Source organism: Piliocolobus tephrosceles, chromosome 6, assembly GCF_002776525.5.
Source record: "Piliocolobus tephrosceles isolate RC106 chromosome 6, ASM277652v3, whole genome shotgun sequence".
NCBI classification, from domain to species: domain Eukaryota; kingdom Metazoa; phylum Chordata; class Mammalia; order Primates; family Cercopithecidae; genus Piliocolobus; species Piliocolobus tephrosceles.
Window position 1 is genome coordinate 9581069 of NC_045439.1, and position 26488 is coordinate 9607556.

At 35.8% G+C, this 26488-nt stretch overlaps 1 protein-coding gene across 3 annotated transcripts in view; it reads right to left on the bottom strand.

Annotated features, from left to right (window-relative positions):
- VRK1 (VRK serine/threonine kinase 1) overlaps positions 1–26488 on the bottom strand; it is an 85495-nt gene that overhangs the window by 42851 nt on the left and 16156 nt on the right. For all 3 annotated transcript variants that reach the window (XM_023205592.1, XM_023205590.2, XM_023205591.1), the window contains exons 2-3: positions 5883–6047; positions 1661–1716 (exon numbers count right to left, since the gene is read on the bottom strand). In XM_023205592.1, coding sequence (XP_023061360.1) covers positions 1661–1716; positions 5883–6042 — 216 coding nt within the window. In that variant the 5' untranslated portion in view covers positions 6043–6047. The remainder of the gene's footprint in view (positions 1–1660; positions 1717–5882; positions 6048–26488) is intronic.

A 26488-nucleotide genomic window follows, 5' to 3' on the forward strand; every position in this document is an offset into this window, starting at 1 on the left:
GTGTAAAAGAGCACAACCATTTTGGAAATCTGCCTAGTACTTTCTTATAAGTTTAAATAGACATCTTCCCTATTAACCAGCAACTCTAAGTATTTATCCAAGAAAAATAAAAACATGTGTCCATAAAAACACTTGTACAAGAATGTTTATAGAAGCTTTACTCATAATACCAAAAACTGGAAACAACCCCAATGTCTATCAAGACAGCAATAAAATGAAACAAATGATTGATACACCAACAATATGGATGAACCATTAAAACATTATGCTGAGCATAAGAAGTTACAAAACAATATATACTGTTTAATACCATTTACATAATCTTCTGGAACAGGAATAACTCATTCATGGCAAAAAAAGAAAAAAAAAGAAAAACTCAAGACATGTGGTTGCCTCCAACGGTGCAAGGGAGTAGGGTTTTGACTGATAAAGAACATAAGGAATCTTTTTAGTGTGATGGAAACGTTCTACATTTTAAGAGGTGAGGGATACACAGGTATATGTGCTTGTCAAAAGTCTTCAAATTGTTCATTTTATATCTACGTACTTCCCTGTAAAAATTACGCCTCAATTTTTTTAAAAAAGTTTTAAAATCTCTAAAAAGGTCCAAAAAAGCTGACTCCTAACTCCTAAGAGATAAAATATAAAAGGGAGTAAAAGGAAACAAAATGAAAACCTTCAGAGTAATCCTAATTCCTGAGTTCTGGCTGATACGGTTTGGCTGTGTCCCCACCCAAATCTCATCTTGGATTGTAGCTCCCATAATCCCCACGAGGTTGTGGGAGGGACCTGGTGGGAGGTAATTAAATCGTGGGGGTGTCCCCTTCATATGTACATCTATTCCATTAGTTCTGTCCCCCAGAGAACCCTAATACATGTATCCTGTAGGAGAAAAAGTAAGGGAAGAGTTATATGTTAATTTGCCCAGATAATACATCCTATTGGTTCTTCTATTTAACCGAAACATATTCTTCATACGTATCAAATAACTTTGAAGAAGGGGAGTAACAAATGTTGGTAAGCAAAAAGGTACATAATTGACTTAAAAAATAGTTAAAAATGTCTTCTAGTTTGCCAACATATAAATTGATCTGGCTGTTAGAAGTATGCTTATGTCAGACAGGATGTCGCCAATCTTTACTCATAACAAACTAATTTCAACATTATTATAGCAAAAAAGGCCCAACAATCACAATTAAATAAATAATTTAATTTACAAAAATGGAAGGGGAAGAAAACTGGGAATAAACAGAAAAAAACTGACGAAGTGGAAGTCCAGAAGCAAATGCAAACTAAAATACAATAAAATTATGTTACATTAGTATAGTCTTATAGGATATAAATATAAAAAGTATCTGTAAAAGTAGCTGAAATTTCTTAAATGAGCTGAATATTTTTATTCCACATCTGCATGCCTCTATGCTTTCATTCATTTACCCCCAAATACCAGAACCACTTTATTTCAAGAGAGGAAATTTTCACACTCAAGTGATTTAAAACTATAAAGCTACTTTTGTGTCTTATTACATATTTTTAAAATTATTAAAAATTTGGTATCTTATGGTTTAATTAATTCTAGTTCATCAAAAAAGGCATTTTACAAAACAAATACGACACCAAATCAACAGAAAAGAAACAAATTAGCTAAAATATTTCTTACCACTTTTACAACACAAGGTGCATCACTGCCAACTGACTCTGAAGAATTCTTATCAGCTGTTTAAAAAAGTAAAATATTTAACATCAGAACAAGTAATGTTATAAATATATTAATATTTAGGTTTGTGTATCTGTAACCCTTGATAGAATACACTTCAGTTCCCATATATGTTTCTCAGAATATTACAGTATGTTTCTCAGAATATTACAGTACATTTCATATATTTTAAGACTTTTGTTCATGTTTTAACATATGTGAATTTAGAATACATCTTACAATTTCTGGTTTCTTCCATATGATTATCAATTACGTATGGGAAACTGAGTTAAATAAAGATTTCTTTAATTCAAAAGTACTAATGGCCTTTGATATGCTAATGGATATTGTGAATTCCTCAGAGGATAAGTGATACATTTCTTAAATTTAATAAACTATGAAATTCTTTTAAGAGGAGCATCTGAAGAGTAAAAAATGAGGAAGCTAAAGTTTCTAAAAAGCACTAGTTTAGGAAAAACTTATCTGGACCAATAGTTCAGGATGTTGGCACTAGAACTTTCAACTGCCATCAGAATAATTTTAATGTGGCTGTCATTTTATTTCAAGCAAATAAAGAAGTACAGTTGCCCCAGAATACTGAGTTAGAAAAATAAGGTTGCCCATATTCATTAAACAAATATTTACCAAGTACATACTAAATGTCAGTTTCTAGGAAATAGAGATTTAGCAATGAACAGGAAAAAATCCTCACTTACAAAAAAAAAAAGAAAATCCTTACTCTTACAAAGCCATCATTTCAGTGGTAGGATGCAGACCAGAAATACAATATGAAGTACATCTGACAGTGTGAAGTGCTGTAGAGAACAAATTAAGCAGGAAAGAAAGGTAAGCAGTGTGGCCACAAGTAACACTGACCTGGTGTTACCTGAGCAGTGGCCTGAGAGCAGGGAGGGAATAAGCCATGTACGCATCTGAGTGAAGAGCACCCCAGGGAAAGCAGCACCAAGACCCTGATGTGGGCCGGGCGTAGTGGCTCACACCTGTAATCCCAGCACTTTGGGAGGCCAAGGTAGGTGGATTACCAAGGTAAAGAGTTCGAGAGCAGCCTGGCCAACATGGCAAAACCCTGTCTCTACTAAAAATACAAAACTTAGCTGGGCATGGTGGTGGCACGCACCTGTAATCCCAGCTACTTGGGAGGGTAAGGTGGGAGAATCACTTGAACCTGAAAGGCAGAGGTTACAGTGAGCCAAGATCATGCCACTGCACTCCAGTCTGGGCAAAAGAGTGAGACTCCATCTCTAAATAAACAAATAAATAAATAGGACCCTGATACAGGAGTATGTTTGACATGTTTGGAAAACAAGCAGACAAAAGTAGCTGGGGAAAACTAAGTGAGGCAGAAGAAGAGAGATCAGAAAGCGAAAGCAGCAGGGAACAAACACGATGGGTTAACAGGTAACATACAGGTTTTGGCTGTCACTATGAATGAGATGGGGAGCCACTGGCAGAGGATCAGCAAAATCAGACTGTGGTAACAAAGACTTCTTTGGGCTGCTTTGTGGAGAATGGAGTATAGGGGCAAGGGGCAGAAGCAGGTAGATCAGTGAAGAGGCTAACCCAATAGTCTAAGTATATGGATTATACCTCAGGAAAGCTACTAGAAATTTTTCAAAGGTTTGGTACAAAAACAATGTAAAATAAAATATATTTTAAAAATTTTAAAGCATCACATATAAAGATTAAGAGTCAAAGGGCAGCAAGACGGCTGAAGCACAGACTTTGAGGAGATAAAAGGGATGAAGATAAATGTTGTATATGAAGGGTCTTGTAGGTCACTCTTTAAAAGTCTGGCACCTTATTTGAAGGGCACTGGGGAGCCATCAGAGAGGTTTAAACAAGATGACCACATTATCTGATCAGTGTACTTGGTCATAAAAGCCATACTGATAACAATGGTGTGCAAGGCAGCAAGACTGGGACAGAGAAGATTCGGCGCTACAGTCAGAGTCCAGACAAGACATGCTAATGACCTGACCAGGACGGTGGCTGCAAAGGTGAAGAGAAATGAATGGATCTGAGAAGTCACCCAGGTAAAGCAATAAGACTAGAAAAGGAACTAGGATATTAGTGAAGGAATGCTCAAGAATGCCTTCCCAGTTTCTGGCTTCAAGGCTGTCATTCATTGAGACAATCCTCATGACAGGATCAGGAGATAAAAGATGATGATACAAGTTTTAGAAATGCCTGTGGAACATCTAAGTAGAGATTCCTTACAGGCCAGTGGCTACGGACCTGGACTCAGGAAATCATGTCCTAGGCTACAGAAAAAACATAGGGAAATCAACAGTAAAGAGAGTAGGAGAAGCTTGACATCACTCAGACAGAATATACAGAATAAAAAGTGAACAGAAGAAGAAAAGCTGGAACACACAGAAGTGCCTATAAAGATGATGAAGCACAGCCAGAAAAGCAGAAAGAAAACTAGGGGAAAGGTATGTTATCATAAACGATAATGGAAGCAACTGTTATGAGAAACAAAGATAAACAGTATCAAATGCTACAGAAAAAAATGCAAAGAAAATTCAAAAGCAATCTTTTTAATTCATTAACAGAAACTGCTGATGATCTTGAATCTGGCTGTTTCAGTGTATCACAGAGAGACAGACTGGAGGCGACAATACTCAAGCAAGTGCCTCTTTTTACCGATTAGTCATCCCAAACGTATAAAAGTTAAGTTTTATTACAGAGATCAAATCATTACCTATTAAAAATACTATTGGATGGCATCTTTTGATGATAAATACAGATAAAACAGAGACACACACAAGGTAAGTTTTAAATTTGCAAAAGGTTATAAAAGTAAATTAATATAAAATGAAGAACCTATTTTTTTAGAGACAGGTTTCTATTATTACATGATGGCATAAGTCCACATATCCTGTAGCAAAGACAGCTTATATAATCTACCATCTCCCCTAAATCACAAGATCAAAAATAAATACCTGGCTAATATAGCCACTACTCTTTCATGATTTATAAGGATTTTTGCCATAAATCAGAGATACAGCCTAGTTCACTGGAATGGGTTTGGCTCTCAACAAAACCAGAGAATCAACACATATTTCACAAAAAGGGTGCCACTGACCGACAGGAATCATATGTATAAAATATGATAAAGCACTAGATTTCAAGCTGTGTTTCATAAAGATAGCTACAGAAACTGCAACTGACCAATGGCAGCCCACTGGTCCTGGAGCAGGTGAAGTGTTTACTCCTCTTGAGTAAGGGCAGTGGTCTTTCACCTGCCTCAGTGGTTCTCACACTTTAGCACGCATCAGAATCACCTTGATCAAACACTGCTGGGCCCTCCCCCTGCGGTTTCTGATTGGTAGTCTGAGGTAAGGCTCAAAAATCTGCAGGGCTAACAAGTTCCCAGGTGACACTAATCTGTCATATTATTAGTATTCTGAGTAAGATATTGCTAAAAATAAAATTTTATAAACCTCCATGGCAGAAATTAATTAATCTGAGATTAGAAGTAGAGTGAGAATACAGAATGGAAAAATTAGAAAAATCAGAAGCAAATATGAATTGCATTGCATCACTACTAACATTTATTGGTGAAACGGCTGTAGAAGCAATCAGGTAAAATATTTTTAAGTCCATAATTTAGTTAATATAACAGAATTTCAGGATTCCACAAGGGGTCCCCAAAAATTTCAGAATAAGTATGTTAGTTATCTGCACATTTAATCAGGCCTAATACGCAGTTTCTAGGTAATTCTCCTAGTTCCAGTATGATGGCTAAGAGGGTTGCACAGAAAGAAACAAGAAACCCACGCTTGTAAAAGATCTGCAAATCTCCAAATTAGACAAACACAGAGGGAATAAATCCCACATAGGTGGAGGTGGGAGGGGAAAGATATGTACATCGGTTTCTTTGGGTCTCAAAAGAGATTAAGATTACATAAAGTATCTTAAAAATCTAAAGTCCTAGTGCTCACTAACGACAGTACTACAGCTATTTTACCCTCTTTTTCTGTTGTGACTGCATTAGCAATTTCCACTCCTAGTTCAGAGATGCATTTTTGCTTAATCAGAAACTATTAAGTTGACTGCAGATTATTAAGAACATCCTATAACAGCTCATAATTGAGAAACCATTTTCATAAGAAAGCATATACATCTTTGGATTGACCATTAGAAGCACTCTCACACTTACCAAGATATATACAGCCAAAGCCTCCTTGGCCAATGGGTAATCCTACTTTCCATTCCTTTTTTGCCATGTCAGTTATTATCTCCCCGACTGCAAATTGTTCTGCAAGATGTCTCTTTGCAGGGCCCTGTCTTCCAGCTTGAGCTGCTTTTACACGAGGCATTTTCACTATAACATAAAACAAGGACACGGTCGGAATTATAATCTTAGAAGTGTTCAAAACATTTTTCCCTAAGGAAAACTTCTATACGGAGATGCTGTTCAAATTCCTACTTACTCCAAAACTTAAAGGATATCTGTTAATTCTGACTTATAATGGCTCAAATCCTATTTGATTATCTCTTAACTTTGGAGAAGAGACAATAAAATCATATATGCAATTATTTTCAAGGAAATAATTAGGTTTAAGTTCCAATGGCATAATGATCAACTACAACTTTAATGCTATTTAACAACAAAGAATTGCTCTATGAAGTTGAGAGGGAAAGGTGCATCCAATCAGAATGCACATTTTATAGGAACAAAATGAAGAGTTTATTAAGGTCAATACCGATATGACAGAACACAGTTCAGAGATTGAAAACATAAGGCAACTGAGCACAAGGGGAAAGGGCAAAGGTTCCTGAAACATGCTAGTAAATGCTTTACACAGGTTCCCATCCATCCTCATGACTCTGTGAAGATTACATCATCATCCCCATTTCGAGGAAATTAAGGCTCAGCAAGCTGGTAAGTGGTGGAATAACAGAAATTTGCACTGATGACTACCTGGCTCCAAGACCTCACCAACATGCTCCACAATTATGGAAGTCACTGTAACGAAGGAGCACAACTTTCAAGACTGACAGGAGAAACTGTGGCTTAGTCATCTGGGCAAAGCTGGTGACACCCAGCATTCCTAAGTTTCCTTTCTCATTAACCGTTCTTTAGGAGATGGATCTTGACTCACTTTTCTCAGTAACACGTAAGCTTATCATAACATTCAGAGAAAGCAGTGTTTTATTGTGAAAAGAGCACTGACTGAAATCAAAAGGCCTGGATTGCAGGTAAGACACCGGCTGGTTGGGTAATCTTGATCAAGTCACTTCACGCTGGGCTTCAAGTGCCCTCAGGTGTAACTCACTTCGTTGATTGAAGGAACTCAATTTGTACTAGTATGCATGTGTACATGTGCGTGTTGTGTGATTTCAAACTCTTGGTTCTACAAATATTAATCAAAAAAGATTTAAGACAAGTATTTGTTAGGTTCCATAGTTCCCTAAAAACATACTGGAGATACAGAAAAGAAAGAAGGTTAATAAGAATCATTAAGACAGTATGCAATACTTGAAATGGCTATTCACATGAAAGAAGTCTGTAGCTCAGTTTTGAGCCTAGATATGCTACAGACATACACACTACATTCAACTGGAATTTTTCAGCAACTCACCCAGTATCTCTTCAAATATACAAACTCCTTATCTGCAAATGTTCCTTATTAATTTACTGGGGATTTTTAAATTGAATTTTTCCTATAGAATACTAATGCATCTTTGCTGTCTAAATCTTCTCTAAGTTAACAAAAACATCTTCAAAATAAATAAATGTATCTCTGTTATTTCTTCGTATCAATTAGTTCTCTCAATGAATGTTTTCAGTCATGGTAAAATCTTACAAAATGGAATTTCAGTGCCAACCAAGCTAGCCTAGACTCAAACACAAAAAAAGGTTATTTTTACACCTATGGTAGTAAACCAAATAAGAGAAACAACTAAAACACATAGTACTTCCAAATATTAAAACAGATGCCCTTCTGAATTTTAACCAACTTTATCAAATCATCAGAGTAATCTCTTATTTGACTGGTTCCCTATAGTAATCAAAATAGTTTAAAATGAGTGGACAATATGTTTTTTATCTTTATATATCTCAAAATAGTGACTGCACAATCTTTTGTGTTTTTCTGAAATTCCTTTCCAGAAGTGACAAAAATATCATATTTTAAATGAAATATTCTGGCTCAGCATCTACTCAATGTAAATTGTGGTCAATAAAAAGTGATTTTCCTGCAAATAAAGCTGTTTGCTTTTATTTTTAGTTTTATTTCTGTGGCCAACTAATTGAAACTAATTGTAATAATTAATTAAGGCTTGGAATGACTTTCTTTCCTAAAAATAGTCCCACAGAACAGCGTCATCACTGTCAGTCTCTTCAATACGCTTCTAAATCACAGCTCCTGAAGGTTAATGCTGCACATGGTGGAGGCAGCAGCACAGCTGTTTCATCTCCCTGAATTCCCCCATAAACCTGGACAGGACAACTGGAGAGCGAAACTCAAAACCCATGGATAACCTCTCCAACCAACCAGGGAACAGTATCCCCTTATCTCTACAAATCCCAAAATTTGAGCAGGTGAAGACAGACCATGACAAACAGCAACAAGTTGTGTGTGGTATCAGCAACTGTAAAGAAGGAAGCAGAAGAAAGTGTGGTGCCTCTGATAAATCTGAGAATTCCAAAATTATCTATCAGGAGCCACTTGTTTTAGAAGCACACAAGACCCTGTGAGAAAAGCAACTGAAACAAGAAGGGCTCTGCCACTCCCACAGCCAGGAAGTGCAAGTGGTCCTTGGTGAGGTCTCAAGAGGCTGAAGCCTGTTGCCTCTACAAACTCTCAAAACTAACCAGTCAAGGCCCCTTCTAGGTCAGAGCCTCAGGCTAAGGAGAAGCTGCTAGGGATGAAGCCAAAGTGAGCATCACAAGGATAACACAAAGAAAGGAAAAAGAAAGCTCAAATGAAAGTGGATCTATAAGTTAGCCTCAGTATTTTGGAATACTACACAAAAACAAGTGAAGAGTGGGATCTAGAGAATGACATACACTCTCCCTGAACCATACCATCTAAAACTAATTGCAAATAACGGAAAACTGGCTGCATACAAAACTCAGCAACAAAAAGGGATCAAAGCCTAGTCCCACACCGAGTTCGTATTTTTAAAGAGAAAAAAAATCCCTTTAGAAAAGTACATAAGAAAACATGCCTCCCAAAAGGTGGATAGCTATAAATTAGTATTTCAAAACAAGCTAAAAAACACTTTACATACAGACTAACATCAATCAGAATCAGAAAAATTCAGAAATCAGATGACAGAACAATTGAAAATGAAAGACAAAAATCAGAAATAAAAACTAAATTAGAAGGAACAAAAGAGTATATAAAACTTTATAACGACAAGAGAAATAGTGAAAAGGAAAGAAACAAAAAATCAAGAAGGACAAAAAAAAATGTAAGAAAACATACACAAAAAAACCAACATACATACAACAAAGAAAATCAAAGCAAGGGAACAGAATATTAAAAATCCTTTAATTCAAGAAAACTTTCCTGAATTTAATTTAAAAAAACGTAAAGCTACACTTTGAAAGGTCATATCACATACATTTGAAAAATCGACCCAGAATGACCATCACCAAGATACAATTTAGTTAACAGCAAATGAAAATATTTTTTGAGCATCCACAGATATTTTATAAGGAAAATAAAATCAAACTGTCATCACTTTAACAGCAACATTTTATACCGGGGGGGAAAAAATAACATATTTAAGACTCAAGGAAAGAAAACATGAACCAAAGATTTTATACCCAGCTAAGTTTCAAGTATAAAGACTGCTAAGTGTTATCAATACAGAAAACAGCAATAAGAATCTACTAGAGAAGAAGTCCAGTAGAAGAGGTCGGCCACTCCCACAGCAATATCCAAAATGACTAAAGAAATGTCAGTAACAGTGAGCAGAAAATATATACTTGTAGAACTGAAACTCAACGAGGGTTATAAAAGAGAGAAAAGAGTATATAATGGGCAAATGTACTGACACTGTAGATATAGTACAACTATCAAAAAATGGGATAACATATGCAAAAAAGGCAACTTTACAGAACTCATATTGTGATACTTGGTTTTGTTAACTAAGACTGCTGTGTGCATACAAGTGGAATGATGCAAATGAGTAAGTATGTGATATTATTATTCTATCATTCCCTTGTGTACCTAAAAATCAGGATTCAGATATGGAAGAAAAAGACAGAGACAAGACAGGAGAGGTAAAGTTCAAAATGCTGTACTTGGAAATATTTTTAGTTCAGAAAGTATCTTTAAAATAATCACATACACAGAAACACATCTTTGTATTTCCTAGCCCCATTCACTAAAAAGCTTAGAAACAATAATCAACCCAGCAGCAAAGAGCATCCCTAGCACACATACTGTATTCTTGAAATACCACTTCCCATGAAAAGAAACCAGGTACCTTAACAAAATGATTATTGCTCCTATAATTAATAATCACCAAGGGATCAAGACTGGAAATTTTCTCATACTCAACGAGCCTGCCTAGTGCATTCCCACCTCCCTCTCAAAAAATATTAAAAGAAAACACTCCTAAGTAAAATCTGTATTTCATCTCCTGTAAACTATTAGTAACCTCTGCCCATTTTTCTTTCGAATTATTAGTCTTGCTTTTTATTTCCAGGCACATCTTATATGTTGCATATTAAATAGAGTACCTCTGTGTCTTGCAAAGAGTCTTCCCAATATATATATTAGTAACTATTTATTTTGGGGCACTGTTTATTTTTTGCTTTGGATTTCATGTTACCCTTACAAAGGCCTCCTCCAGTCAAATTATATTTTTTTAATATCCCATGTTTTCTTTGGGTTATTTTATGGTTCATATTTTGCTGGTTAACATTTTGATCTGTTTACACCTATTTTGGTATAAGATATGAAGGAGAAGTCCAGCTTTTTCCAAATGGGATATCCAGCTTTGTTTTCTCTTTCTTTTCCTCAGTCAATATACATTAAAGAAATCCAGTGTTTAAAGAACTTAAATATAACACATCATACCAACCCAACTAAACCAAGTACAAAAAATATTCATATAAAGTTGTTTACACGTACATTCTAGATTACCAGTTTCTTTGCAAAAAAGAAAAATAGAAAAAAAATCAGATTTATGAACTAGCATTTGAAACTAACTTTGTGCTTAGGTTAAAACTTCCCTCACATCTAAATCTCCGCATAAACGTTAAGAAGTCACTGAAATATATTCAGTTGCTCTGCACGAGGCCACTATGACAGAAATACTTCTTCAAAATGTATCTAAATGAAACTCCCTCCCGTGGCTTCCAATGGAAAAAGATGTGAAGGATTCCCTCTTGCTCTTGCTGGCACCTATAATCTCAGGTGGCCTCAGGCAACCAATGGCCCTGTCAGTCCTCGGAGGCTGCTTCAGTCAGGTATAAGCAGGGCCAATGGTAGTGTATTAACAAATATTTGTTCAATACTTATCTTTTAACATCTTGAGAAACACAAAAGACTTAAATACAGCTGGTATACCACATACTCATATAGAGCTATTTAACACAACCTTCCTAGAAAAAAAAAAATTGTACTTGGTGGCAGTTATAATTTTTTTAGTGTGCTGCTGAATTCTATTTGATATTTTATTTAAGAACAAGACTGATATTCAGATGAGATCGGGCGCATTCAGGGTGGTATAGCTGTAGACAAGACTGATCTTCGTAAGACTGGTCTGTAGGTTACTTTTTCTGCTACATTTATCTGTTTTAGTATCAATATTATGCTCACTTCATAACAAGATTTTGGAAGCTTTTCTTCCTTTACCACAATCTAAGGAGTTTAACCAGCATTTGATCTATTCCTTAAGGTTTTGAAGACTTCAACTGTGAAAGTCTGACACTACAAAGTGTTGGTAAGGAGGCGGAATAAGCAGAATTCTACACTGTATACTGTTTCAATCATTTTGAAAATTCGTTTGGCAGTACCTGCTAACTGACCCAGCAATTCAACTTCTATGTATGTACATGTCCACCCAAAGACAGGTACAAGAATGATAGTAACAGCTTTATTCACAACAGCCACAAACTGGAAACCTGTATGTCCATCAACAGAAAAATGAATATAGTAAGACGGATGAACATACCAAACACTGTGTTAAGAAAAAGCAGCACCAGACAGAATAGTACATATTATATTCCATTTATATGAATTTCAATAATAAAACAAATAAATAGTGATACAAGTCAAACAGCAGATATCACTTTGGGGACTAAGAGTCGGAAGAAATGGCTAGAGGTGGAAGGTTCCTAGGGATCTGGTAGCATTCTGTATCCCAATCTTGGTGTTTTAAACAAATGGTTCATGTTACAGAAAGTAATCAAGTATACTTATTATTTCATCCTGTTTATTTATGTAAAATTAACATAGTAAGTAAGGTACACAAATCACAAGTGTCTTATAACAGTGTCCATTCAGGAGCTAGAAAACACACCATCAATTAAAACAAGAAAATGTAACATAAAAAATTATTAATCTGTAAAAAGTTGTCAAGTGCTAACAGATGTAAAAGAAAACTTGAAGGAATATGGAATTAGCAAATGCAGGGAGCAGTTACTGTCTCCAAGGTTAAGGGAGAGTGCCCAAGAAAGGAAAACTTCACCGGACACACCGTGGCAGTGACCCACTGGGTGGTAGGGTAGTGCAGGGCCAGTGGGCTCGAGCTGATCCACAGGAATCTGCTGCCCACGAGATACTGGTAGGAGCAACAAGCTGCCTACCAGGGTGCTAATGAAGCTTACAGGAGAGTAAGCAGAGCTGACAGCCACACCTTGAGAGAGTAAGAAAAACAAACAAATGAACAAAAAAACAAGCACACTTCAACAAGAGAAGCCCTTCCTCTGCTAAGTGTTGCAGTATCCCTTCCTCACCTTCTACTGACAAAATCTAACACTGTCCAGGAAAAGAAAAAATATTTAAAAGATCTAGCTCAAGTATATAAAGAGAGAAAAAAAGGGGTGAATTTGGAGGTGAGAGGCAATAAATTACTAACTTGCACAAGTGTAAAACGATAAAATTTTACAAATGTACATACACATATGCGACCACCAGACAGAGAACATTTTCATCACACCATAAAGTTCCCTAGTGCCCCTGCCTGCCAACACCTATTCCTGTTCTCCCAGACAAAGGCTTATTAACGTGCCTCTCAGGGTGTGCCACTTTCTTTCGAGAATACAATTCTGCCAGCTTTTCTGACATCTGTGTCTCAGGTCCCCTTTCAGCATCCTCCTATACCCTATTTGACCTTCACTGCATTTGGCAGCTCCTTATTTTCTGGTTCAGGGCTACAGAAGCTTCTCAGTTTCTGAGAATATGAAATCACTGTGTTCCAATCTCCTTGTTGCTTTCGGGCAATTTCTTAAAAGAAGAGGAATTATTTAAAACCAGAAGTCCCTGCTCAAAGAAATAACATAATCACAAGTATTTGCTTCAGTAAGTTAGTGAGTTTTCTGAAGAATTTAAAATACTAATTCGAATTAAACAATTGCTTTAGTACATTATAGGTTTCTTCTAATAATGAAATCAATGCTTGCATTAACGTTTCTATTAATCAATACACTGAAAGGCACAAACTTTAACAAAATTAAATCTTTCCACATAATTTCAGCCCCTCTGACTCTATGCAAATCTACTTTTATAGTAGCCAATGCGACAGAGAGGTTTCAAAGAAAAAAAAAAGTTTAGCATTACATAATCTGACCACTTCTTTTCCTCTGATATTAAATGAAATGCAGATGCAACTGAAAAGCACATCAAGATGCAAATCAATACTGCCCTTTGCTGAAATCACTCATTGGTATATTCCATATTAGCATATTCACCAAAATTTAATTGTAAACAGAGTAATTATGGTACTAAAGTTATTAAATACACAAAGCAAGCTTGGAACTATACATATTCAAATAGAATTTCAGTGGCAGATCAACTTTTATATCTGCAACAATACCCTAATTAATAGTCAGCTCTGATGATAAAATGGTCCTCTGTTTTTCAGATAACATTCCAAAAAAAGTTCTGCTATGAATATTAAAACAAAGTTTTGTGAATAGATTTTTTAAAATTTCAATAGCTATATTTATCACAATATGGTACTGTATTTAGACAACTGGCATTCTTCAAGTCCTGGATTCAAATTTGGAATTTTTTTTTAACCTTCTGCTGAAGAGAGGAAAAAGGCTTGAATGAATCACAACAATGACACTTACACTTAATGAGCTCTATGAATTTATCATACCCAAACTGGAAAATTACAATGCTGAATAAAGCTCGTTATACACTGAATGACTACTCATAAATTTTCCCTAAAATAGTTATGCATATAAACTCCTTTAAGGGGTCATATGTTTTTATGAAAATTTTCTTTAAAGTCATAAACTTCTTTGATATGTTTTATATTATATAGAGACACTCTGATTCAAGGATAATTCTGGACAAACTGGACCCCACCATTCCATTAATATGGAACCAACATATTTTTATCTCCATTCTTCCCAGCACAAAGCCTCTTCTCTCATATAACCTCTCCTTATACATTGATTGACATTTTTCCCATACCTAAAGACCTATCTCTTCTGAAGTCAAATATGACCTCTGAAGTTTCAGTACTGTTTGTACCTCTTATTGAATGTGATAAATAACTGTTCCCTATAAGCTTATAAGCTCCTGGTATATGAGAAATGTCTTAGTCACAATACACCGTAGTTAGTAGAAATTCACTAAATTCATAAAATTAAACAGCAAAAAAGTTAAGTTAGTATTTTTCCCCTACTACCGGATGTCTAACTTTATGCTTAATACGTATCACCCAACTGCAAAGGACAATGTCATTCCTCAAAAGTCCAGCAACCACCCTCTACAATGACTGTGTCGAACTCCATTCTTCCTCAAAACTCTAATTCCCCTTCCTCAGCCATAATTATCAACAGATGACCTACTCCAGTTTAGACAGAAAACAGAAACTTCAATATGGGAATTCCCTATCTTTCTAAGAGTCACTCCTACAAACCACCTGCACCCACTTCAAGCCAATCCTAGCTTCCTTATCTCCTATCACATTGAAAGAAATTATCCTCCTCCCATCAAACATCAAGTCCTTCACCTTTGCTTTGGATCCCATCCCCTAAAACCTTGTCAAGACTTACGCTATTCATTAACCCTTCTCTCATATATTCAATGTCTCCATCAACTAGATCCTTCCCATCAGCTTTTAAAAATGCTTATGGCTCTGTCATTTTAAAAAATTAATGTTTTTAATCCCCCTCTGCTATCATCCTTTCTTTTCCCTTTCAATGCCAAATGTTTCAATAATCGTCTGTATGTGCCAATACCTCCCTTCTCCCACTCATCCAACTCACTCCATCTGAGATCCGCCTTCATGATTCCTCTCTAACCCTTGCTAAGGTCACCAGTGACCTCCATGTTATGAAATCTAGCTGACACTGAATCATCTCATTTGCCTGCCCAGAAGTACTCAACACTGTTCATTCTTTCTTTCTTGAAACATTCTCTTCCCTTTGCTTTCAAAATACAGTAGTATCCTGGATTCCAGCCTACCATTTAGGCTACTCACAGTCCTAGGCAATTTGAGGAATATATTAAATTCTTCTTTCAAGATGAAATGAGCTTTTTCGTTCAGGCAGCTTGTTCCACTTTATCATACACAGTTTTCCAGGGTTTTATCGTGTTAAAAAAGCAGACCACCTACATTTCCACAGGTTACACCAAAATACAAATTTTATTATGTGAAAATAAATTATATATTTAAAAATGTGCTACTAAATAAAATTAAGATCTCTGGAAATTCAGGACATTTATTTGAAAAAATAATTGACGTTTATTCCTTTAAGTTAACAGATCTCTAGGAAAATGTCTGTAGTCTCAAAGAGGTATCTGTACACCCATGTGCACAGCAGCACTATTCACAATAATAGCAAGAGGTGGAAGCAACCTGAGTGTCCATTAACAGATGAAGGAATTAATGTGACATGTATATACAATGGAACATTATTCAGCCTTGAAAAACAGAAGTAAATTCTGACACACACTACACCACAGATGAATCTTGTGGACAGTTACGCTAAGTGAAATAAGCCAGTCACAAAAAGAGAAATACTGTATGATTCCATTTATACGAGGTAGCTAAAGTAGTGTAATTCATAAAAAACAGAAGGTAGAATGGGTGCCAGAGGCTGGAGGGAGGGAGAAATGAGAGTTGTTCTTTAGTGGTATATAGAGTTTCGAATTTGCAAAATTAAGTTCTGGAGATCTGCTTCACAACAATATGAATACACTTAACGCTACTGAACTGTATACACTTACTCAAAAATGGTTAAGATGGGAAATCTTCTGTTTCTTATCACAATTTTTTAAAAAAGTTTCTAGATGCAGCAGATAAAAAAGGCAGAAATTAAGTTGAATCAAGATAATACCAACATGTTCCTAGTGACTACAGAGTCATTCCTCCTCCCATACATACACAATTGGAAAAGCATTACAATTGGTATTTTTTCCAGAGGTTATTCTTATAGATGCTTATTACATAAATCTACTAGTTATCACAGCAATAAATGTTAACTGTGGATCATGTAAATTCATGAAGAAGGGTAATGACATAGTCTGTTCATTCACTCACTCTACAAATAGTCACTGATAATCTACAATGTGCCAAGCACTGTTCTAGGCACTTGCTATACCTTAAGGAACAAAAGTCCTGCTCTTTTGACACATTATTTCAGGAAGAGACAGATAAAAAGAACAAATAATGCATGTTACCTAATATTTCAGAAAATGCAGTCATGTTTTAAAAACATAAAGCAGGTAAAGGGAGACAGAGGATAGCGAGTAGAAGGTGAAAGGGGAAAGCTTGCAGTGTTAAACAGAGTGGTCACGTTCAGCCTCCTCTGAAAGGACTTTGCTCATCGGAACAAGGACTTGAAGGAGTTGAGGGAGAGGACCATGTGAGTATCTGGGCAGAGAGTATAAGCAGAGGGATGAGTTGTGCAAAGACCCTAAGGTAGCAGCATACCTGGCAACCAAAGAGTAAGAATGCCAGTGTGGCTGGTGTGGCGTGAGCAAGGGGGAAGCAGGAGATCAAGTCCCAAAGGTTAGTACAGGAGCAAGAGATCAAGTAGGGTCCTGAAGGCCACTGTCAGGACTCTGAATTTCACCACAGGGTAAATGTATTTCTACAACGTTTGGAACTTGCTGTATATTTGCATTGTAATTCACAACACTTCAATCAAATTAAAAATCATACGCTGAACACCTGAGTCAAGAAAAATTCTCCTGCTGACTTAATTCTCACCAAAGATTTTACATTTGTTATATTTTTGGCTAATATACTTTTGCTAAGTCCATTCTTAAAATACAGTCCATCTATAAACTATGTAAGTTTGATACAAACCCAAAATGTTAAGTGCTTCTACAGTGCCTCTGTCACAAGTCACCTCAAGATAGGAATGGTTTTGCAATGAATCAAATTCTGTTTCTAAAAAGTAGAGAAGAGGACTAGACCCTACTCTCCCTTTAATGTAAATATCAGTAATTTAGTAGTGCTATTAGAGTGAATGGTTTGCAACTTTTTGACAAGAAATATAAAAACTTTTACCATGCTACATCCTTCTTAAAGTTTAAAATAAAAACAATACTGAGTCCCATTGGAATTCTACATTATTACAACATATACTGCCTGCTTAATTTGTTTACTCAACAAATATTTATTGACAGCATACTCTGTGCAGGAACTGTTCTACAAGACAAGAATAAAGAATGAACAAAGCAGACAAAAATCCCTGCCTTCATGGAGCTTATATTTTATTCAGTAGAGAAAAATGATTTTTAAATAATTAAAACATGTCATATGCCCAATGGTATAAGGGCTAAGGACCAAAAAAAAAAGCAGGGACAGGGAGTTGGGGGCAGAGGGAATGAAATTTAAAAAGATGGTCTGGTAAAGCCTCACAAGAAAGTGACATTTAAGCAAAAACTTGTTAAAAAAAAAAAAAAAAGTGAGAGAATCTAGACACACACATCCTCTAGAGGAAGAGCATCCCACACAGAGGGAGGAGCGACTACAAAGGTGTTAAGGCAAGAACATGCCCAGCTTGTTCTAGAAACAGCAAGGGGACTGGTGCAGCTAAGGAAGAATTAGCCAGGGGAGAGCAATGGCTGGGGTCAGATGTACAGGAGCACAGAGGTGAAGGACATGTCCAACACTCAGGCTACTGTAAGGACTTCGACTTGAACTCTGAGTGGGGAAATCTTGGAAGGTCTTGAGCAGAGGAGTGACATATTCTGACTTGCACTTTGAATGGATCACTCCGGTTGATGCATCAAGAATAGATTGTAAGGGGGCAAGGCAGAAACAGCTACCAGTTACTACAATTGTATTGTTATTGGAAAAAGCAATAATTGCATTTATCTTTACTGAATAATAAGAATGTCAATGTGTTTTAGAAGACAGCAATGACTTTTTAGCCACTAAACAGAGGGGTACAGAATAACCTAAGGGTACTGGTACTTTGTTTTGTTTTTTTTTTTTAACTTTACACAAGCTGCCCTCCCCCTCAAAAAACACGTCTGCAGTGCCAAGTAGAAACAATTGGTATTAGTGACAGATGGTCTAGGAAGCATGCTAATCATCTCTTACTCTAGACTTTCTAAGCTTTCTCTTTATAGCAATTTAGCTCGCTAGGAAATTAAACACTTGAACTCCTTTTTTCCAAAGACATTTGTAAAATACCTCCAAAATATGTGCCAGGAACTGTGCTAGGGGCTGGAAATTCAAAGATGAATGAAACGCAACCTTTAGTCTCAAAAAGCTGCATTCACCTATATGCAGAAACAGCATCACACAGTCATGATGTATCAGCTTCAAACAAGGATCAATAAAAAACTTCCCAGAGAAAGAATGTTTCTGAAGCCTTTAATAAAAGTATTTATTAAAGATAGTGAACAGTTGTAGACATCTACAAAATCAAACCCTCTCAGGTTCATGGTATGGAAAAAAGTCTCTTCCAACGATGCAAGTGTTTAAGATATCAAGAGCTATGAAACTCCCGTTACCTCTTTTGCAATGAATGCCAGGAAGTTCAGAACAAAATTATAAAGCCAAATGCGTAACGATCCATCATCTAAGGCAGTAACATCTATCTTAACTATACATTAAAATTATTAGGTTAGTGCAAAAAATAATTGTGGTTTTTGCATTGTTGGAATTTGCTGTTTGATATTGGAATACATTCTTACACAAACGTGGTTATGTTATACATCCTTTTAATGGGCATTTCTCGCTTTATGTTTTTTGGCTAATGACTTATTGCTTGCTGTTTATTTTGTTTATTTTAGACTATGGAAATGATGTTAGACAAAAAGCAAATTTAAGCGATTTTCTTATTCGAGTCCAAAATGGGTTGTAAAGCAGCTGAGGCAACTCACAACATCAACAACGCCATTTTAATGAACATACAATGCAGTGTGGTTCAAGAAGTTTTTCAAAGGAAATGAGAGGCATGAAGATGAGGAGTGTAGTGGCTGGCCATTGGAAGTTGACAATGATCAATTGAGAGCAGTCATCGAAGCTGATCCTCTTACAACTACATGAGAAGTTGCCGAAGAACTCAACGTTGACCATTGCACAGTCATTCAGCATTTGAAGCAAATTGGAAAGATGAAAAAGCTCCAAAAGTAGATGCCTCATGAGCTGAGCAAAAATCAAAAAAAAAAATCATCATTTTGAAGTGCCATGCTGTCTTATTCTACAAACAATGAACCATTTCTCGATCAGAAGGTGATGAAGACTGAATTTTATACAACAATCAGTGACAACAAGCTTAGTGGATGGACTGAGAAGATGCTCCAAAGCACTTCCCAAAGCCAAACTTGCACCAAAAAAAGGTCATGGTCACTGTTTGATGGTCTGCTGCCAGTCTAATCTGGTACAGCTTTGTGAATGCTGGTGAAACCATTACATCGGAGAAGTATGCTCAGCAAATCAATGAGATGCACCAAACACTGCAACACCTACAGCCAGCATCTGTCAACAGAAAGGGCCCAATTCTTCTCCAGGACAACACCTGACTGCACGTCACACAACCAACACTCCAAAAGTTGAATGAATTGGGCTACAAAGTTTTGTCTCATCCACTATATTTACCTGACCTCTCACCAGCCAGCTACCACTTCTTCAAGCATATCAACAACTTTTTGCAGGGAAAACACTTGCACAACCAGCAGGATGCAGAAAATGCTTTCCAAGAGTTCATCAAATCCCAAAACACAGATTTTTACACTACAGGAATAAACTAACTTATTTCTCACTGGCAAAATGTGTTGATTGTAATGGTTCCTATTTTTGATAAATAAAGATGTGTTTCAGCCTAGGTATAATGATTTAAAATTCATAGTCCAAAACTGCAATTATTTCTGCACCAACCTAATTATCAGTGGAACTTTGGAACAATAAAGGCCCTACTCCGCAACAGCCCCAGCATCTTTATATTTTCATGCTACACGGGGTACTGTGATGCACAGACTGACCCACTGACCTAGATATTCTGGTGCATCTTACCTTCTTCATTAAGTCATTCATTTTCACTTTAATTGCTCTATTACATACAAGTCTATTATATTTGAGGATTTTCATAAAAGACCTTTCCAGTTCATTTTAGAAGTTGGGTAAAAAATAAATTCATGAGTGACTCAGGAGGAGCCAAAAACACCACTTTTTTCCCATCCCATCATATCCCTAAGACAAAATGACTCATTTATATTTCAAACTTATTTGGAATTAAGAAGTAATTATATATTTTGGTGTAACTGGCCTCCTGCCAAACTACAGTAAGTCAGAGTAAAATCAAACGAAAGATAATCGGTCAACAAAGAACTCCATCACCTCCTTTGCTAAATTACATCAGGAACAATTTGAAAGCAATACATCTAAAGACAATCCTCTTATAAATGAGCCAGCTAATCAGAAGTTGATTAATGCATTTGATTAGTGCTAAGAAATCATCTGAAAAATAAAATACAGAATCTTGAGTTTATAAAGCCGCTTCCCAGTGACACGGAGGGTCCTCATACATTTTCTTCATTCTGATCCCACAAATCCTATGATTGAGACAGAACTGTAAGGATATTCATTAGATATTAAAATTCACTTATGACCAAAACCACTAAACATAAAAAACCTAAGGAAACTGTCCCTGGGTTCCTGTTAGGAACACCCAATCAGTCTCCAGGTTTCACTCAGAGGAGAATTATGCATATCAATAAAAGTATAAAAAAAAATTCATGGCTATATGTTGCCTTTATAACATTAAAAAAAAAAAGTGTCAAAATATAACACAACAAACCATGAGAATATAGAAGTGAACCTCCAGAGATAATGATCCCATAAATTCATAGATTTATCCCTGAAAAACGTTAAGCTAAACTCAAACTGTGATACAATCTTTAGCAGCAATTGTCACACTAGTCATGTTTTCACACCTAAGCTGGAAAGAACTAGGTGAAGACTCACGTTTCTAACTCTGAAAAAGAAAGTGGCTATCTTCAGAGAAGAAAAAATTTCTTCCTAGTCAGAAATTTTTTTACTTGTATTAGAAAAGTGATTAATGTTAGGTTATAAAACGTTTTGGTATAGTGAGTAAAATGCTTAAAATATAGTATCAAATGCACTTTCTCAACTTTTATTCCTTAAAAAAAGAGAAACACTAACTGCAGAGTTAGTTTTCAACTGAGAATGCACAGTGTGGTACATTTGCAAACACAAGCCCAAGACACCTCACTGCTACCACTTTCCCCTACCAGGGAAGGATTCCATGAAGCCTTAGCTGTATTTCTGTTTCTGACTTTTGAGACAGTAGGTAGAAGGATCCATTCCTGGGTCTCAACAGGTCTCCCAGAACCAAAAGTGATGAAGACACTACAGTAACATCCATTCCTACAGAGATTAGAAAACAGAATCACTGTTCTGCCTATCCAACAGTCAGACCTAGGAGAGGAGAAAGCCAAAAGATGTCAACTTCAAAGAGGGGTGACACCTGGCTTCTTGACCCTATGGCCTATGAGAAGAGCTCAAAGGAATGCTTCTTTATATAAAGCAAACACTGAAACTTTTCTAAAATTAGAAACTGTGAACTATATAGCTAATACTTTTACATAACACTTAGCATATTTTCAAAATTTGGTAAATAGATTTCTCATTCATTCTATTTAGGGAACAAAATTAATGAGCAAACTTTTACAATTAATTCTCTGGATGTTCACTATATAAATAATCTATCAATAGATCTGATAGAACAGCTACTGAACAACATTTTTCCCTATAAAGTCTTAGGGCAGGGCTCTATGGAAGAACATTTCCAAATACTCTAAGAGGAAATTAAGGTGACTAAATAAAGTATAACAGAAATGTACTGTGGTCATTTAAAAAATTCATGAAAACACGAAAGAACTTTTCAGAAACTCAGAGGCAAGAAGATTTTTCTAAACAACACACAAAACACTCAAGCCATAAAGAAAACCGATAAATTTAACAAAATAAAAATAGATATACTCCACAGGCTAAAAAAATACCAAACACAAGTTCAAAAGACAAATTAAAATTATCTGCAAAACATATGACTAAAGGCAAATCTTCTTAGTCTTTAAAGAACCCTTTAAATTATAAGACTGAAGCCCAACAGAAAAATGGAAGAAAAGGAAGAGGCACACTCACAGAAAAAGAAATAAATATGACTTTAAAGAAAAAAACTTCTCCTTAGAAGAATTTTCAAATACATACAAAGTAGAGAAGCGATATAATGAGTACCCACCGAAACATCAGCTATTTTCAACAACTATCAACAACACATGGCCAATTTGTTTGTTTCTACTAACCCGTTTCAAGATTATTTTAAAGCAAGCCTCAGACAACACATCATTTCATATGTAAATACTTTTAACAGGTACTTTTTAAAAATAAAGCCACCATACATTATTTCCACACCTAACAAAATTAACAGTAATTCCTTAATGTCATCTAATAAGAAGTGTTCAAATTTATCCAATAGTCTCAAAGGATGTCTTCTTACAGTTGACTTTGACTCAGGACCCAAATACTAGTCAATGCATCTGGCTGATGTGTCTTTGAGTCTCTTTGAGTGCCACTGTCCTCTTTTTTGTCCTTCCTCTTGTCATCTGTCCTGTAAAATTTCCCATTTTGAATTTTGCTGATTGTGACCCTATACTGTCACTTAATCTGTTCCCTTGTATTTTTTGTTACTGATATTGTTGTTCAAATTACTCTACCTATTATCAATGCCCTTCAGCCAAGACCACCAGGAATATACCTATAATTAAACAAGACAGGCGTATTACTCATTGCAGTGAGTGAGAACACATACCACAGGGCACCATGGGGCATCTCAGTTAGAAGATGTTAAAATCTATTACACACTTTGGCCCTCAGTTTGGTAATTTGGGGGAGAGTCTTCCCCCAAATTCCCCTCTACATCCAATGTAGAGAAAGGAGGGGTTTCTCTACATTGGATGCTGTGAGGAAGTAGGTAATTCTGTGGTTATATATCTCAATAAATCTTACCTAAGGGAGGGGAGCTGAGAATGAAGATAAAACTGTAATGGGTAAAGAAGCAGCAGTCATTCATTTTGGCTAAGTATTTTACAGGTGGCACAGTGGCCTTGGTTTTTGTCTATGCTTTGCCTCATTTTACCATAATCTCGGAGAAACTTTGTTGAAAGTATTCTGTGAGACTGCTCATGTTTAGTAGGACAACATGGCCTAGCCGTGAGGCTTCTGAATGTCAGGGGCTGCTCATTTTTTTCTTTCCCACTGGACAATGGGCGCCCCTTCAATTTGGCCACTGTTTCCTGATACAACCCTACTAGTCGTGGAGCTTTTCCTTGCTTTCCTAGTACAAAATGTTCCAGGTTCCTTCTGTACATTTTCCTGTCCCAAGCCTAGAATCAGCCACTTCTACAAGGGGCCCTATTATTCCCTTTTAGTTGAAAATGGTATTCAGAGACCAAAATCTGGGCTCTAAGATATTATTTCTAGGTTTTTTGAGCGGACAGAGCAACAAGATTTTTTTTTTCTTTCTTTTCAGACAGGGTCTCACTCTGTCACCCAGGCTGAGTGCAATAGCAGAATCACCGCTCACTGCAGCCTCGGCCCTAAGCGATCCTCCCACCTCAACCTTCCAAGCAGCTGGGACTACAGACCAGTGCCACCATGCCCACTAATTTGTTTTATTCTGTTCCTTTTTTTAGTACAGCGAGGTCTGGCTATGTTGCCCAGGTTGGTCTCAAACTCCTGAGCTCAAGTGATCCTCCCACCTCAGCCTCCCAAAGTGTTGGGATTACAGGCACGAACCACGGCACCCGGCTTTTTTTCTCACTTGTTAAAAACCTTGGTTCCTAACAATGTCAACTTCAATATTTAACTGATATATTTTCCTCTTTTTTTTTAAATGTATAAAACATTTACATTTCCAAAGCCCAAACAATATAAGGTATTTTCAGAGAATCCTAGATTCTATCCCTCCCTCTTTATTATTTTTCCCCTCAAATAACTGGTTTCATTCGTTTTGGGGTTATCCTTCCTGTTTTCTCCTTTTAAATAACAAATAAAATATATTTATCTGTATCCCTCATTTCTTAGATGAGAGATAGAATATTATACAGCTTGTTCTTCACCATGATTTCTTTCACTAACAATATATCCTGGAAATCAATAACAAACAGACTCAGCTTCATTCATTAATAAAATGCAAATTAAAATTACAATGAGACTTAATCTACAACTAAAATGACATTGTTTAGTTATCACATTAGTCAAATTCAAAAAATAAGAAAATGCACTGGGTTGGTAAGAGTACGAGGAAAAAGGCATAACAATTTGGCATTATCAAAATTTTAAATGCATACTCCCTTTTGCTCACAAAGTGCACTTTCAGTAATTTATCATGTAGGTATACTCACATACTGTCAAATATACATGGACAGTTACTGCAGCATTATATACAATAAAAGACTAGAAAGATCCTTAATTACCATCAAGAGGGGACTTTTAGGTTGGACCGCAATTACTTTTGCACCAACATAATATTAAATGAAGCATGGCATATCCACAGAATAGAATATTATGCAGTTTTAAAAATAAGGTAGATCTACATACATTGGCATGGAATATTCACCAAGACATATCATTAAGTGAAAAATACAAGGAAAGAACCTTGTATTAGAACATTCCTATTTATATAAAAGGACCATTATATATACGCTGCATATATGCTTGAATATGTATGACCACGCCCTTGGGAGCTGTGCAACAATGTATCCCCAAGCATGTACATACGGCACATTACTAGGAGGCTATATAATCAATTAGTAGCAGAGGATGCCTTAAGGGTGTGAAGCTTAATTTTCATTCTTGGCTCTTTTATACTGTTTAAATTTATTGTTGTGTGCATGTATTAATTTTTCAATTGAAGTACTTTTTAAGAATTCTTCATGAATAACAAAAAGAACTTTAGTAAATAAAATGCCAAGTAATTCTTTCCAATATTAGTCTGGAATTTACCAGTGCTTCTAAAGCATCAGAATCAACACAGTCAGCCCTATTAACTGCCACAAGATAAAACACTGCAATTGACTACATAGAAAAATAACTCTCAATACCTCAATCTGCAGACAGGATCATACCTTCAAGTTTTAAAGATAAAGATGAGGTCAGTCTTTAAACAGCAATAGTCTCTAGTCTTTAACGTACTACAGTCTCTAAAAGACAAGTAACTGAAAATGAATATTGACATCAAGTTCTTACATTAATATGATCACTTATTTTTGCTCAATTAATCCTAAATGAGTAATCCATACCACGAAGAATCAATTAACCATTAACTAGAATTTATAGCTCTTATGTATAAATGAACTAATATATTACAATTAATACCATCAATATTCAAGCATCTATGTGGCAAGCTATCTGCTGGGTAATTTAAACACATCATCTCTAATTCTTACGATAACCATAAAACAAAGGTGTAATGATACTGACTGTATCATTATATAAGGAAACCAAGGATAAGGGAAATTAAATAATCTGTCCATGGCCTTACAACCAGTAAGTTGCAAGGAAAGTGTAATTTTTGTAAAAATGCCTTTTGCTAATTAAAAGAGAGCACATACTGCAGAATAAATCATGTGCAAAACAAGAAGTCTTAAGGTGGAAAAACATTTGCTTTAGTGACTAATAACATAGCCATAAATATAAATGCCATAAAAATAGTATAAAAGATCAAACCGAAACATACTTACATCTTACTATAAATACATATCCCATGGCCTAACTCTGTCAAGTGAAAAGAAACATGACTTCCAAAAACCCAAAGGACAAAAGTAATGAAATAAATCACTGATGTAAATAAAACGTCTTCAGAAAAGTTTTTAGTTTTTTTTAATATACTAACACAAATTCAGTTGGAAAAAACTTGATGTATAAGCCACTGAAGAATATATGAAAAAAGCTAAGAAAATAATACATATATAATAATGGTGCACTTAATGAGACTATCTTCTAGATTCTAGTCCAAAACCCTGAAGATTCTAAAGTCTGTTTCTTCTGTAATCTCAGGGCTTGAATGATGGCATTTGTGTTATCATTTCTTACTAATTGACCCAAACAAAATCAACTACTCAAGAATCTAAT